Consider the following 14894-nt stretch of genomic DNA (forward strand, 5'->3'; position numbering starts at 1 on the left):
ATTCCAGGCAGCATCCTAGTAAATCTCCTTTGCACCCTCTCCAGTGCAATCATGTCCATCCTATAATACGGCAACCAGAGCTGCATGCAATACTCCAGCTGTGGTCTAACCAAGGTATCATACAATTTAAGCATAAACTCCCTGCTCTTAAATTCTATGCCTCGGCCAATAAAGCCAAGCATTCCGTATGCCTTCTTAACCACCTTATCCACCTGGCCTGCTACTTTCAGGGATCTGTGGACAAGCACTCCAAGGTCCCTTTGTTCATCTACACTATTAAGTGGCCTATCACTTAATGTGTATACCCTTTCCTTATTAGCCCTCCCAAAGTGCATCACCTCACACTTCTCTGAATTAAATTCCATTTGCCATTGTTCTGCCCACCTGACCAGTGGATTGATATCCTCCTGCAGCCCATGACTTTCCTCTTCATTATCAACCACACAGCCAATTTTAGTGTCGTCTGCAAACTTCTTGATCATATATTCAAATCTAAATCATTGATATATACCACAAAAAGGAAGGGTCCCAGTACTGAGCCCTGCGGAACCCCACTGGAAATATCCTTCCCGTCACAAACCTTTGCTTCCTTCCTCCAAGCCAATTTTGCATCCAACTTGACACTTTGCCCTGTATCCCATAGGCTTTAACCTTCATGACCAGCCAATATATACTACATCGTACGCACTACCCTCATTGACCCTCTTGGTTACCTCCTCAAAAAATTCAATCAGGTTAGTCAGACACGATCTTCTCTTCACAAATCTGTGCTGACTGTGCCTAATTAATCCTTGTCTTTCCAAATGCAGATTTATCCTGTCATTCAGGATTTTTTCCAATAATTTTCCCACCACTGAGGTTAGGCTGACAAGCCTGTAATTTCTCGCCTGTCCCTTTCTTCCTTCTTAAACAAGGGTACTGCATTAGCAGTTCTCCAATCTTCCGGGACCATGCCCAGATCCAAAGAGGACTGGAAAATGATGGTCAAGGCCTCTGCTATTTCCTCTTTTACTTCGCTCAACAGCCTGGGATGCATTTCATCCGGGCCTGGGGATTTATCTACTTTCTAAGCTGCTAAACACCTTAATACTTCCTCTCTCTCATTTATTTCATCCAGAATATCACACTCCTCCTCGATAGCAGTATCTGCATTACCCCTTTCCTTTGTGAAAACAGATGCAAAGTATTCATTAAGAACCCTCCCAACATCTTCCGCCTCCACACAAAGATTACTCTCATGGTCTCTAATAGGCCCTACCCTTTCTTTAGTTACCCTCTTACTCTTAATATATTTATAGAACATCTTAGGGTTTTCCTTAATTTTACTGGCCAAGAATTTCTCATGCTCTCTCTTAACATTCCTAATATCCTTTTTAATTTTTTGTATTTCTCTAAAGATTGCTTAGTACTTAGCCGTTGATATATGACATTAGCGTCCCTTTTTTTCTTAATCCTCCCCTTGACATCCAGGGGGCTCTAACCTTTTTCTTTAAGGGCACATGTTTGGCCTGAGCCTTCTGGATCTCCTCCTTGAATGCCTCCCACTGTTCCGACACTGATTTACTCACAAGTAGCTGTTTCCAGTTCATCATTGCCAAATCATTCCTTAACTTAGCAAAATTAGCTTTTCCCCAATTCGGAACTTTTATTCCAGGCCTATTCTTATCTTTATTTTGCGGATGACACTAAGTTGGGTGGCAGTGTGAGCTGCGAGGAGGATGCTGTGAGGCTGCAGAGCGACTTGGATAGGTTAGGTGAGTGGGCAAATGCATGGCAGATGAAGTATAATGTGGATAAATGTGAGGTTATCCACTTTGGTGGTAAAAACAGAGAGACAGACTATTATCTGAATGGTGACAGATTAGGAAAAGGGGAGGTGCAAAGAGACCTGGGTGTCATGGTACATCAGTCATTGAAGGTTGGCATGCAGGTGCAGCAGGCGGTTAAGAAAGCAAATGGCATGTTGGCCTTCATAGCAAGGGGATTTGAGTACAGGGGCAGGGAGGTGTTGCTACAGTTGTACAGGGCATTGGTGAGGCCACACCTGGAGTATTGTGTACAGTTTTGGTCTCCTAACCTGAGGAAGGACATTCTTGCTATTGAGGGAGTGCAGCGAAGGTTCACCAGACTGATTCCCGGGATGGCGGGACTGACCTATCAAGAAAGACTGGATCAACTGGGCTTGTATTCACTGGAGTTCAGAAGAATGAGAGGGGACCTCATAGAAACATTTAAAATTCTGACGGGGTTAGACAGGTTAGATGCAGGAAGAATGTTCCCAATGTTGGGGAAGTCCAGAACCAGAGGTCACAGTCTAAGGATAAGGGGTAAGCCATTTAGGACCGAGATGCGGAGGAACTTCTTCACCCAGAGAGTGGTGAACCTGTGGAATTCTCTACCACAGAAAGTTGTTGAGGCCAATTCACTAAATATATTCAAAAAGGAGTTAGATGAGGTCCTTACTACTAGGGGGATCAAGGGGTATGGCGAGAAAGCAGGAATGGGGTACTGAAGTTGAATGTTCAGCCATGAACTCATTGAATGGCGGTGCAGGCTAGAAGGGTCGAATGGCCTACTCCTGCACCTATTTTCTATGTTTCTATGTTTATCCATAACCAACTTGAATCTAACTGAATTATGGTCACTGGCACTCAAGTGTTCTCCCATTAATACCCCTTCAACCTGCCCAGCTTCATTCCCCAAAACTAAATCCAAGACCGCCCCCTCTCGTGCTGGGCTTGCTACATACAGATTAAAAAAGTTCTCTTGAATGCATTTCAAGAATTCCGCACCCTCTATACCCATCACACTATATCTGTCCCAATCAATATTTGGATAGTTAAAATCCCCTATTACTACCTTATGATTTTTGGACTTCACAGCAATTTACAGGATATTTGCTCCTCTATCTTCCTCCCACTTTTTGGGGGTCTATAATACACGCCCAGCAGTGTGATCGCCCCTTTTTTATTTTTCAATTCGACCCATATGGCCTCATTTGATGATCCCTCTAACATATCATCCCTCCTCACCGCTGTAATATTTTCTTTAATCAGTACCGCAACCCCATCCCCCCATTTTTACCCCCCTCTCTATCTTGTCTAAAAATCCTGTAGCCAGGAAGATTGATCTGCCAAAACTGCCCCTCTTTCAGCCATATTTCTGTAATGGCTATAATGTCATATTCCCAAGTGTCTACCTGTGCTCTTAGCTCATCCTCCTTGCATTAAAGTATATACCATTCAGCACAGGAAGACCTCCTTGCTTACTACATACTAAACCCTGTTTCCTCTGTCTTACGGATTCGCTTTCTAGATTCTTGCTATCCAATTTCAGCTTCATTTCCTTCCCTTTTAAATTCATTCTCAGGTTCCCATCCCCCTGCCAAACTCTCCCCAACAACACTAGCAAAACTCCCCGCGAGGATATTGGTCCCGGCGCTGTTGCGGTGCAACCTGTCCGGTTTGTACAGGTCCTATCTCCCCCAGAAGCTGTCCCAATGCCTCAAGAATTTAAAGCCCTCCCTCCTACACCAACTTTCCATCCTCTCTATCCTTCTATTCTTATACTCATTAGTACGTAGCACCGGTTGTAACCCGGAAATTACTACCTTTTGAGGTCCTACCCTTTAATTTTCTTCCCAGCTCCCTGAATTCTTCCTGTAGGACCTTATCCCTTATTTTACCTATGTCGTTGGTCCCGATATGGACCACGACCTCTGGCTGTTTACCCTCCCCCCGCAGGGATGCCCTGCGTCCACTCTGTGACATCCTTGACCCTGCACCAGGGAGGCACAAAACCATTCAGGAATCACGTCTACGGCCGTAGAAACGCCCCTCTGTTCCCCTAACTATAGAATCTCCCATCACTAGGGCTCTTTTGTTCTTCATCCTTCCCCCCGTGAAGCTGAGCCACCTGTGATGCCTTGGAATTGGCTCTGGCTGCACTCCCCAGAGGCACCATTGTCCTTACCGATACTCAAGTGAATATTGGTTTGAAAGTGAGATGGACTCACGGGGGGACGCCTGCACTACCTGCCTAGCACACTTAGTACGTGAGCACCAGATGTAGAAGTATTGCACTTCCATTATAACCTCATTTATTCATTCATGATTTGCTGCTTTTTGATGGCTTTTCCATAACTCTGGCACAGCCAAACTCTTTTTTGGAAGGCTTTCTCCTGAAGGCATTGCCCCATGACTAGACAATGGATCCAAGAGTGCTAGTTGATCTTGAATAGCTCATATAAGTTGTCACCATTGAAGTTTGAGTGTCGGCAGAATTTGATCATTGGGGAGAGAGGGGGGAGTTGGCGGCATCATAGTTTAACTTCTCCTAACCCAATGTCCACACATGTAAGTCCAGCAAGGTTCACTGGATTGTGACCAGGGGCTGGTTGTTTTACTTTTCTTGTCTTCCCTGCCTCAGGGCACTGAGGCCGATTGTAGTGCTGCTACTGCCAGTGGTCATCAAAGACTGGGAGTTGAACCAGGGACTTCCTGGATCGGTATGACTCAACAACACACTATCTAAACTATATGAGACATTGGTGAGTCTATGAACTATTGTATGCTCTAGTCATCATAAGCAGTCCCTCGAAGCAAGGATGACTTGCTTCCACGCCGAAAAGGGATGGGTTCGCAGGTGTTTCAATGAAGGACCTAATATTCCAGATCCCGAACTACATATTGAAGGGTGGAAGATGCCTTTGCGTGGATTTTTTTTAATGTGTGTTGGCCTTTGCACACCAGCCACCATACAGGCTTGACCGAGCTAGGTGTTGGTCCATTGGCAAGGATTAGCCAAGATGACTGAAAAGAAGCTTTGCTGCACGGACCTAGAGTGCGCACACATCGCAGTTTGGGCTGGCCCATGCTACCCCTGGGCCCTCGCCTATCCTGGGCCCCGATCATGTCACTCCAGGATCACTTGTTGCTCCTGCGCCCCAACCTCGCTGCTCCTGCTGTACCTGCCCATGATCTTGGTGACGTCCAATCCAGTCGCCCTCTTCACAGCTGTCGCTCTCCAGCATGCGCTGTACCTTGAAGTGGCATGCTCTTTTGAAGATCCCGATCTGCTGATGGTCCTTGCAGATTGGGGCCGCCATGCCGAATGCCGGGTCGGGCCGCAAGCTGCTCCTCTGAAGGTTCCTGTAGAGTTCTAGAACATATTCACACGAGGCATATACTGCAGACAAGGTCACTCATGACCTGCACCTTTATTCCCCAGACCAAGGAGTGCTGAGCCTGCGTGGAACCTCCCTTTAAGTACCTGGCTGACCAGGTAAGGAGTGTCTCCCACAAGTTCATCCCCTGTGGTCACGGTGTGTATTTCACAGTTGTATACAGTGTTGTTACATATTGGTTACAGTTATGTGAAGGTTACAAACATGACATCACCTCCCCCCCCCCCCCAATGTCTTTGGGTCAAAGATTGAGTCTTTCAGGCGGTCGACGCTCTCTCATGGAGCACTGCAGTTGTGGCTCTGTTGGTTGAGCCATGGCATGCATCTCTGTCGCCTGAGTTGGTTCCGGCCTGTCCGGGCTGGCCGCAGGGACTGTGCATGCTGTTGACTGTCCTTGTTGCTTGTTCACTGGCAGTGGTGTGGTTGACATCCTATGGTCTATTTCAGGTTCCTCAGTGTCCATGCTGAACCTTTTCTTTACCTGGTCCAGATGTTTGCGGCATATCTGCCCATTGTTAAGTCTGACCACTATGAACCTATTTCCCTCTTTACCAATTACGGTGCCCTCAAGCCACTTGGGTCCTAGTGCATGGTTAAGCACAAATACCGGGTCATCCAATTCTACACACCTCCCCCTTGAGTTACGATCATGGCACTCGGTTTGGGACTGCCGCTTGCCCTCAAAAATATCTGCCAGGCTTAGGAGATTGAGGGACAGCCGCGTTTTGAGCGTGCATTTCATGAGGAGTTCCGCTGGCGGGACTCCTGTGAGCGAGTGCGGGCGGGACCTATAGGCCAGCAGGAGGCGCGATAGGCAGTACTGAAGAGAGGGTCCCTGGATACGGAGCATGCCTTGTTTTATGACTTGGACCGCACGTTCTGCCTGGCCATTGGAAGCCGGCTTGAACAGTGCCGTCCAGACGTGTTTAATGCCATTACCCGACATAAACTCCTGGAATTCATGGCTGGTGAAACACTGACCATTGTCGCTGACCAGAATGTCCGGCAAGCCGTGGGTCGCGAAAAACGTGCGCAGACTCTCCACGGTGATGGATGTCGTGCACGAGTTTAATATGATGCACTCGATCCATTTCGAGTATGCATCGACTACAGTCAAGAACATTTTCCCCACGAACGGCCCCGCATAGTCCCCGTGGATGCGTGACCATGGTCTGGTGGGCCACGGGCTGAGCGTGGCCTCCCTGGGGGCATTGCCCAGCTAGGCACACGTTGTGCACCTGCGAACCCAATGTTCCAGGTCTGAGTCAATCCCTGGCCACCACACATGTGACCGGGCAATGGCCTTCATTAGCATGATGCCAGGGTGCTCGCTGTGGAGTTCCCTGATGAATGCTTCCCTTCCTTTCTGGGGCATGCCCATAGTAGGAAGTCGGCTTGGATGGAGAGTTCATCCATCTGTCTCTGAAACGGTCTGACCTCCTCGGGGCACGCCCCGTGTGCGGGCGCCCAATCCCCAGTCAGGACACATTTCTTTATCATGGATAGGAGGGGGTCCCTGTTGCTCCAGAGTTTGATCTGGCGGGCTGCGCTGAGAATATGGTACTTCGGCTGGGGAGGATGTACTGGGACTGGGGTAAGGCACTTTGGCTGGGGAGGCATGCACTTGGACTGGGGTAAGGCACTTTGGCTGGGGGAGGCATGTACTTGGACTGGGGTAAGGCATTTTGGCTGGGGGAGGCATGCACTTGGACTGGGGTAAGGCATTTTGGCTGCGGGAGGCATGCACTTGGACTGGGGTAAGGCACTTTGGCTGGCCCTTGCTGACTTCTGGGAAGCTCTGTCCTCTTCAGGAAGTCAAAGTGGATTGAGTTACAATTTGAAAAGTCAGTGAGACCTTGGGATGGGCGGTTCCAGTTACAATGAAAACTTCAGGGTGTGGCTTATCCGTCAAGAGGACCAAAATGAAACAAAAGGTGGAGCATGGTGGCCATTTTTGCAGTACAAATAAGCACGTCCTTATGTTAAACTTGTATGGAACCTTGATTAGACTGCACCTGGAACACTGAACATTTCTAGTCTTCATATTTTGAAAAAGATTTAGGGGCACTGGAGAAGGTGCAAAGAAAGATTTACAAGAATGATAACCAGAACTGAGAGGTTGTACCTATCGGGAAAGATTGAACAATCTGGGGCTCTTTTCTCTAGAAGAGAGAAGTCTGAGATGTGATCTGATGGAGAGCTTTAATATTATGGAAGGGTTTGATAGGATAGACGTACAGAAGATGTTTCCACTTGCAGGGGAGACCAGAACTGGGGGCCATAAATATAAGATAATCATTAATTACTGAATAGGGAATTCAGGAGAAACCTCTTTACCCAAAGAGTGGTTAGAAAGTGGAACTCGCTACCACAAGCAGTGGTTGAGGAGACTAGCATAGATGCATTTAACGGGGAACTAGATAAGCACACGAGGGAGAAAGGAATGGAAGGAGATATTGATGGGGTTACATGAAGTAGGATGAAAGGAGGCTGGTGTGGAGCATAAACACCAGTATGGACCTGTTGAGCCCAGTAGTCTGTTTCTGTGCTGTAAATACTATGTATGCAACTCCTGCTGTGCCCATATCATGGGCAATTATGTCGAGCATTTTCTCAGCACTGTCTCGGAGTAATATGCATACTTTCACTGAGTGTCATTGTCTTGATTTCACAGTTCAAAATGATAAATGCTTTGGCACAGCTATGTGCCAAGTTGCCCTCAGCATTAGGTCACCGAATTCCCACCTCCAGTTTTTTGTGCTACTTGGATATCATTCATTGGTATGTGGAGGTTGAAGGAATGAGGAATAATATTAGATTGCCAACTTGGCATTGCTTCTTTTACTGCAGTCCAACTCCTTCGCTACCTATTTCTTGGTTGCTTTCAAGCTTGGAGCAGTTCAGCTATGCCTTTATTCTCTGCTCAAAGAGCAACGGTGTGGGCATGCAAAAAGACCAGCTGTGACCCAGAGTCCCAATGGACAGTGTCCCTTATGTATTCTGTAGGGTAATGACGCATTCATTTGTATGTGAGCATTGAACACATACACATGTATTGAACAATGAAGAGGACCATGCCATAAGTAATCTGACAAATATTCTAATACAGATTGCAGTGTCTCAATAATGTGCAAATTCGGAACCCATATCTGGAGAGAAATTGCAAGTTACCAAGAGAATAAAAGAGTGTTTCTCGTGACATTCAAAGTTTAAATGTTAGTTACTATGTGCCAGAATTAGTGAAACCATGAATGGTTGATCAGGACAAGGGGCTTTTTTATTGAGAAACTTAAGTATAGGACAAAGACCCACAGTACAGGATACTGCCAAAATGAAGAGCGTCGAATAGGTGAGAAATAGTGATCAAGTCACACCACAGTCAAGTTTTAAAAGCTTTTAAATAGTAAGAGGACGGAAAAGAGTGGGGGAGCTGCGCAGTTCCACGGTTTGAGGTCCAAGACAAGAGTGAAATTAGAAATGGTGCAATAGTTCTTGATTTTGATACAATGAGGAGGTGGAATGTGTGGGATGGTGTATTTGAGCGGATGTTGAGTGCAACAATCACCAGTAGAATCGAGAGACTGTGGGTGGATTTACATGTGAGCCCCACTGAATGGACCGGAAGAGAAGTCAGATTTAAAAAAAAAACACAAAGATTCATTGTTTGGATGTTGGCAATCAATATCTAATTTTTGTTTTATTGAGCTTAATGCTGAGGGTCTGACTTTCTTCATTATTTTAAGTTTGCCTTTTTTTGTTGTTGAAGAGGTTGCGAATACATTGTCTGCTGATTAGATCCACTCTGACTTTCAATAATTTCCAGCTGAATTTTACTTCGTTCAGCCCATTTATCTTTTTATAACCATCTTTCCTGCATTTACTGCGAGCAGAGTTGGCCCACATCCCTGCTCCGTGCCCGTGTCAACTAGCTCAGTTCTCCGAAGATATGTTCTTGTAATAATCAGTAGCAGGGCTGCGCCTGACCCTAAATGTCTGCTGCTTTCTGCTTGTTGAAATGAAACCATTGTTTTAAGAGCGGCCCACAGGCACTTCGGGAATTTTCCGGATAACCTCTTCCAGCTGTTGGAGTTAGGACGATAGGACAAGCAAGCTGTTTCATATTACTGCTTCGGCAAAACTCTCTGACATTGTACTCAAATGTAGGATCTTTCAAAGACAAAATCAATTTAGAATAAACTGGATTAGTGTTGCGTATTATGATGTATGTTCTTAAGCAATAACATTTAATTTGGCGAATAAATGTCAATTACAGAGAATAATGCTCATCCTGAACTTCTTAATGTTAACCCTTCCTCTGCATACACAAGAACATAAAACATATATTGTGTTGTGCAACTCGAATGAATAAATCCGGAATTGGCAGCACTTGTAGCACGTCTCTGGCTGACTGACTGCACTTGAACGTACTGACTGTATGTACTGACTGATCGTACTGATACATGGTTGGTGACTCTGGAGAGTTCTGGATTCCTCTCGGGCCGAGGCTGCCCCAACTTCTCCACTAGGAATTGACTACCGATGAGAGGGCCTCAGGAGGGTGAACAAAATGAGGAAGAATGACACAATTAAAACTTTGTTGACACCTTGGGGTGGAAATTCGGTTGCGGTTCTGTTGCGGCGTTAATGCAGGCAGGGCAGTAAATTTTGCGCTGGGAAATGGTTTGAGTCTCCAGCTGCAAAATTCACCAGCTGGGCCCTGAATGTGGGGCGGAGCGCTAAGGGAGGCATTCCACACCTCTTTTAGGGTGCTAGGCTGGGTGAGCAACTGAAAATCCTGAGCTAAATAGCCAGCATCCGAGTGCCCTAAGAGAGCCTTTCCTGGGGAAAAAAACCACCAAAAACATTCCCAATACATTACTGATGCCACGTCAACATTAATCGCAAAAAATAATAAAATAAAAAACAATCCCACTTACCTCAGGTCGACACTACTTCACTCACTGTGGCTGCTACAGCTCAGACTGCCAGCTTTCCCAGGCAGTCCCACTAGGGGGTGCTGTGGATCAGACGCGAACCAAAAATCGAGCCGGGGTCGCAACCAGGGGTGTTGCACACTGGCTCGCTTCTCCCAGGCGGTTAATGCTCCCCTGCAAACCCGGCACTGAATGTCCAGGCGGGTCGCTGGCCGGCTGCCTGGGAATGCTTGCTGTCGCCGTTACTCCCCCTCCAGGGCAAAAACAAAGGTGGCAATGCGCCGAAAATCCAGCCCTTCGAATATAAACAGAAAATGCTGTAGAGCTGTGCCAGACAGGTCACTGTTTCCATTGTAGACCCTGTGTGAGAACTCAACAAATAAAGGCAAGGAAGAGCACCCTGACAAAGGACTACCCAAAACCCAGGGGAAAACAACAGGTAAAGCCGTGCGCTGCTAACAACTAGTACTATAGAGCATTCTCATGAATTTCATGTCCTGTGCACAGACAAGAAAAGATCAGTGTTGGATGTTTGATGCATTGGTTGTCATCTTCCAAAATTCTATAGATTATGCAATAGTTCTTGCAGATTGTAGGGTGGCAAATGTAACCTCACAATTCAAAAAAGGAGGGAGAGAGAAAACGGGGAACTACAGACTGGTTAGCCTGACATCAGTAGTAGGGAAAATGCTAGAGTCTATCATAAAGGATGTGATAACAGCACACTTAGATAATATCAACGAAATTAAACAAAGTCGACATGGATTTATGAAAGGAAAATCATGTTTGACAAACCTACTGGAGTTGTTTGAGGATGTAACTGATAGAATAGATCAGGGAGAACCAGTGGATGTAGTGTATTTGGATTTTCAGAAGGTCTTTGATAAAATACCACATAAGAGGTTAGTGTGCAAAATTAAAGCACATAGGATTGGGGGTAATGTATTGGCATGGATTGAAAATTGGTTAACTGACAGTAAACAGAGTAGGAATAAACGAGTCTTTTTCGGGGTGGCGGGCAGTGACTAGTACCACAGGGATCAGTGCTTGGGACCCAGCTATTCACAATATATATAAATGATTTGGATGAGGGACCCAAATGTAATATTTCCAAGTTTGCTGACGACACAAAACTAGGTGGGATTGTGAGTTGTGAGGAGGATGCAAAAACGCTGCAAGGCGATTTAGATAGGTTAAGTGAGTGGGCAAACACATGGCAGATGCAGTATAACATGGATAAATGTCAAGTTATCCACTTTGGTAGGAAAAGCATAAGGACAAAGTATTATTTAAATGGTGATGGCTTGGGAAATGTTGATGTACAGAGGGACCTGGGTGTCCTTGTACACCAGTCATTGAAAGCAAACATACAGGTGCAGCAAGCAGTTGGGAAGGCAAATGGTATGTTGGCCTTCATTGCAAGAGGATTTGAGTACAGGAGCAAGGATGTCTTACTACAGTTATACAGGGCCTTGGTGAGACTGCACCTGGAGTATTATGTGCAGTTTTGGTCTCCTTACCTAAGAAAGGATATACTTGCCATAGAGGGAGTGCAGTGAAGATTCACCAGACTGATTCCTGGGATGGCAGGACTGTCGTATGAGGAGAGATTGGGTTGACTAGGCCTGTATTCACTAGAGTTTAGAAGAATGAGAGGGGATCTCATTTGAAACGTATAAAATTCTGACTGGGTTGGATAGACTGGATGCGGGGGGGATGTTTCCCCTGGCTGGGAAGTCCAGAACAAGGGGTCACAGTCTCAGGATACGGGGTAGGAAATTTAGGACCGAGATGAGGAGACATTTTTTCACCAGAGGTGGTGAACCTGTGGAACTCTCTACCACAGAAGGCTGTGGAGGTCAAGTCACTGAATATATTTAAGGGGGAGATAGATTTCTAGAAACAAAAGGCATCAAGGGGTATGGGGAAAAAGCGATATGGAATTTCGGAAAAAGGAATATGGTGTTGAGATAGAGGATCCGCCATGATCATATTGAATGGCGGTGCAGACTCGAAGGGCTAAATGGTCGTCTACTGCTTCTATTTTCTATGCTTCTATGATAGTCAGACTGTGAAAAGCTATTAGGGAGCCAAAGGGTGAGTGGAACCGCTTAAAGGAACTTTTGGGGTCTGTATTGGGATCAAGTTATTGACTTTCATAGTTTTAGTCAAAATATTATATAAGGAGAACAATCCCAGTTTCTCCAATCTCTCCACATAACTGAACACCCTCATCCCTGGTATCATCCTGGTAAACCTCCTCTGCACCCTCTCGAGGGCCTTGACACCTTTCCAAAAGTGCGGTGCCTAGAATTGTACACAAACTCTAGCTTGATACCTAACCAGTGATTTGTGAAGGTTTAGCATGACTTCCTTGTTTTTATATTCAATGCCCCTATTTACAAAGCCAAGTATCCCATATGCTGAATGGAGATGTTCTTGCCATTTAGATTATACTGCCCACCAAATATTGAGGAAATAATAAATAAATGGTCAGCAAAAATCAAGAGTGTGGAAGTTAACCGCATATTTAACTGATTCTTGAACAAAGGTTGTCAAATGGCACTGTGATGTATAGCCGAACCATACAGAGCAGGGAAGTCTCTGATCTGTGTAAGTAAGCTGATCTTCATGGTAAAACACTGCAATTGACCTCCGCACACTTGGACCAAGAAAACAAAAACCAGTGAGGGTCCCAGCTCCAGCTCACATTGACTGCCACTCAAATGTGGCGGACCTGTGGCGAGGGTAGGATCTTGGCTATGATTGTTAAATAGGCTAAATGATCAGGGCAATGACTATGGAACTGTATCCCACCATACATCATCTGTTTCAGGATAAGTAGGGGGGAAATCAGAAGGACTACTGGAGGAGTTGGAGGTGGTGGGGAGGGGGGGGAGGAGAAAGATGGCTGCAGTTCAAACAAGTTCCTGATGTTGAGACTCCTCCTTCAAACACTGCAACTATTTTTGTGAACTTATAAATCAAGTGCTCCCTTGTTAAAGGGACACTAAAACTGGTAAATTAAACTTAAACTGATCAAATTAAACTTTGGTTGCCGGAGGTGATGCACTCCCGTCCCTCCGGCACCCACCTCTCGCGGAAGGCCACGAGCGTACCGGTGGACAGTGTGTGCTCCATCTCCAGGGACACCCTGGCTCAGATGTAACCGTGGAAGAGAGGCAGGCAGCCGGGCTGAACGACCCCCTCGACCGCCTGCCGGTTGTTGGCCACCTTGGCCATGCTTCAAACACTGCATGTCCTTTCCTGCATGCATGAGACGCATACTTCACTTGAATCTCTGACCTTTTTCTCCTCCTTTATTTCCCAGCAGCACCTGCTCACCATCATGCAGCGGCCTTCAGCCAGAAAGGGGGCCGATGGGAGGCACACTTGCAATGGGGTGAGCCGATCATTTCTGTATCTAATCTCACGTCCTGGCGGGGAACGGTTGGCTCTCATTCCCAACACTGAGCACTAGTCCCACAACTAATGCTGGCATCCAGTTGGGATGGAGGGCCTCTGTTCTGCATGCACTATTGGGCAGCCTGGATGCATGTTCTGTTGATGTGATTTGATTGTAGCAGCGATAGACTTTCCCAGCAGTAGATTGGGTTTGCTGTGGCTGCTAGTAGAGACTTTTATATTGCGTCTGGGGATGGCGGTACTGAAGCAGAGATCCACAACATGTAAGTACTGCTCCCCTCACGCCCTTTACTGTACTAATCTCTATTTACATGCCTCCAATCTCTTCTCCAGTGCCTTGCAAGATATTGGGTCTTGGGTGTTTTTGGAAATGTGAAGTTCGCCACCTATTTATTGTAGTGTGATGTTGGTAGCAAGCGTACACCTATGTGGGAAATCAGGGACACTTCTAGTGTTCCTGACTACTATGTGTGTGGGAAGTGTGTCCAGCTGCAGCTCCTGACAAACCACATTGCAGAACTGGAGCTGCAGGTGGATTCACTCTAGAGGATCCACGATGCTGAGGATGTCATGGATAGCACGTTTAGAGAGTTGGTCACACGGCAGGCAAAGGGTACAAAGGTAGATAGGGAATGGGTGACCATCAGACAGAGCAGTAGTAGGAAGGTAGTGCAGGAGTCCTCTGTGGGCATGTCCCTCCAAAACAGATATACCAATTTGGATAATGTTGGGGGAGATGGCTCATCAGGGGAAGGCAGCAGTAGCCAAGTTCATGGCACCATGGGTGGCTCTGCTGCACAGAAGGGCAGGAAAAAGAGTGGGAGAGCTACAGTGGTAGTGGACTCTATTGTAAGGGGAATAGATAGGTGTTTCTGTGGCCGCAAACGAGACTCCAGTATGTATGTTGCCTCCCTGGTGCAAGGGTCAAGGATGTCTTGGAGCGGATGCAGGGCATTCTGGAGGGGGAGGGCGAATAACCAGTTGTCGTGGTGCATATAGGTACCAACAATATAGGTTAAAAAAAACAGGATGAGATCCTACAAGCTGAATTTAGGGAGCTAGGAGTTAAATTAAAAAGTAGGACCTCAAAGGTAGTCTCAGGATTGCTACCAGTGCCACGTGCTAGTCAGAGTAGAAATAGCAGGATAGCTAAGGTGAATACATAGCTTGAGGAATGGTGCAAGAGGGAGGGATTCAAATTCCTGGGACATTGGAACCAGTTCTGGAGGAGGTGGGACCATTACAAACTGGACGGTCTGCACCTGGGCAGGACTGGAACTGATGTTCTAGGGAGAGTGTTTTCTAGTGCTGTTGGGGAGGATTTAAACTAATAGGACAGGGGGATGGGA

General features: G+C 46.4%; 1 protein-coding gene across 3 annotated transcripts in view; it reads left to right on the forward strand.

The window, feature by feature from the left end:
* The window catches only part of LOC139268853 (oxysterol-binding protein 2-like), a 426288-nt gene that overhangs the window by 43372 nt on the left and 368022 nt on the right, over positions 1-14894 (forward strand). For 2 of the 3 annotated variants that reach the window (XM_070887626.1, XM_070887622.1), the window contains exon 2: positions 13454-13522. The exons of the other annotated variant lie outside the window; for it this stretch is intronic. In XM_070887626.1, coding sequence (XP_070743727.1) covers positions 13454-13522 — 69 coding nt within the window. The remainder of the gene's footprint in view (positions 1-13453; positions 13523-14894) is intronic. 3 annotated transcript variants of the gene reach the window in all.

Source organism: Pristiophorus japonicus, chromosome 8 (genome assembly GCF_044704955.1).
Source record: "Pristiophorus japonicus isolate sPriJap1 chromosome 8, sPriJap1.hap1, whole genome shotgun sequence".
In the NCBI taxonomy this organism is placed as follows: Eukaryota; Metazoa; Chordata; class Chondrichthyes; family Pristiophoridae; genus Pristiophorus; species Pristiophorus japonicus.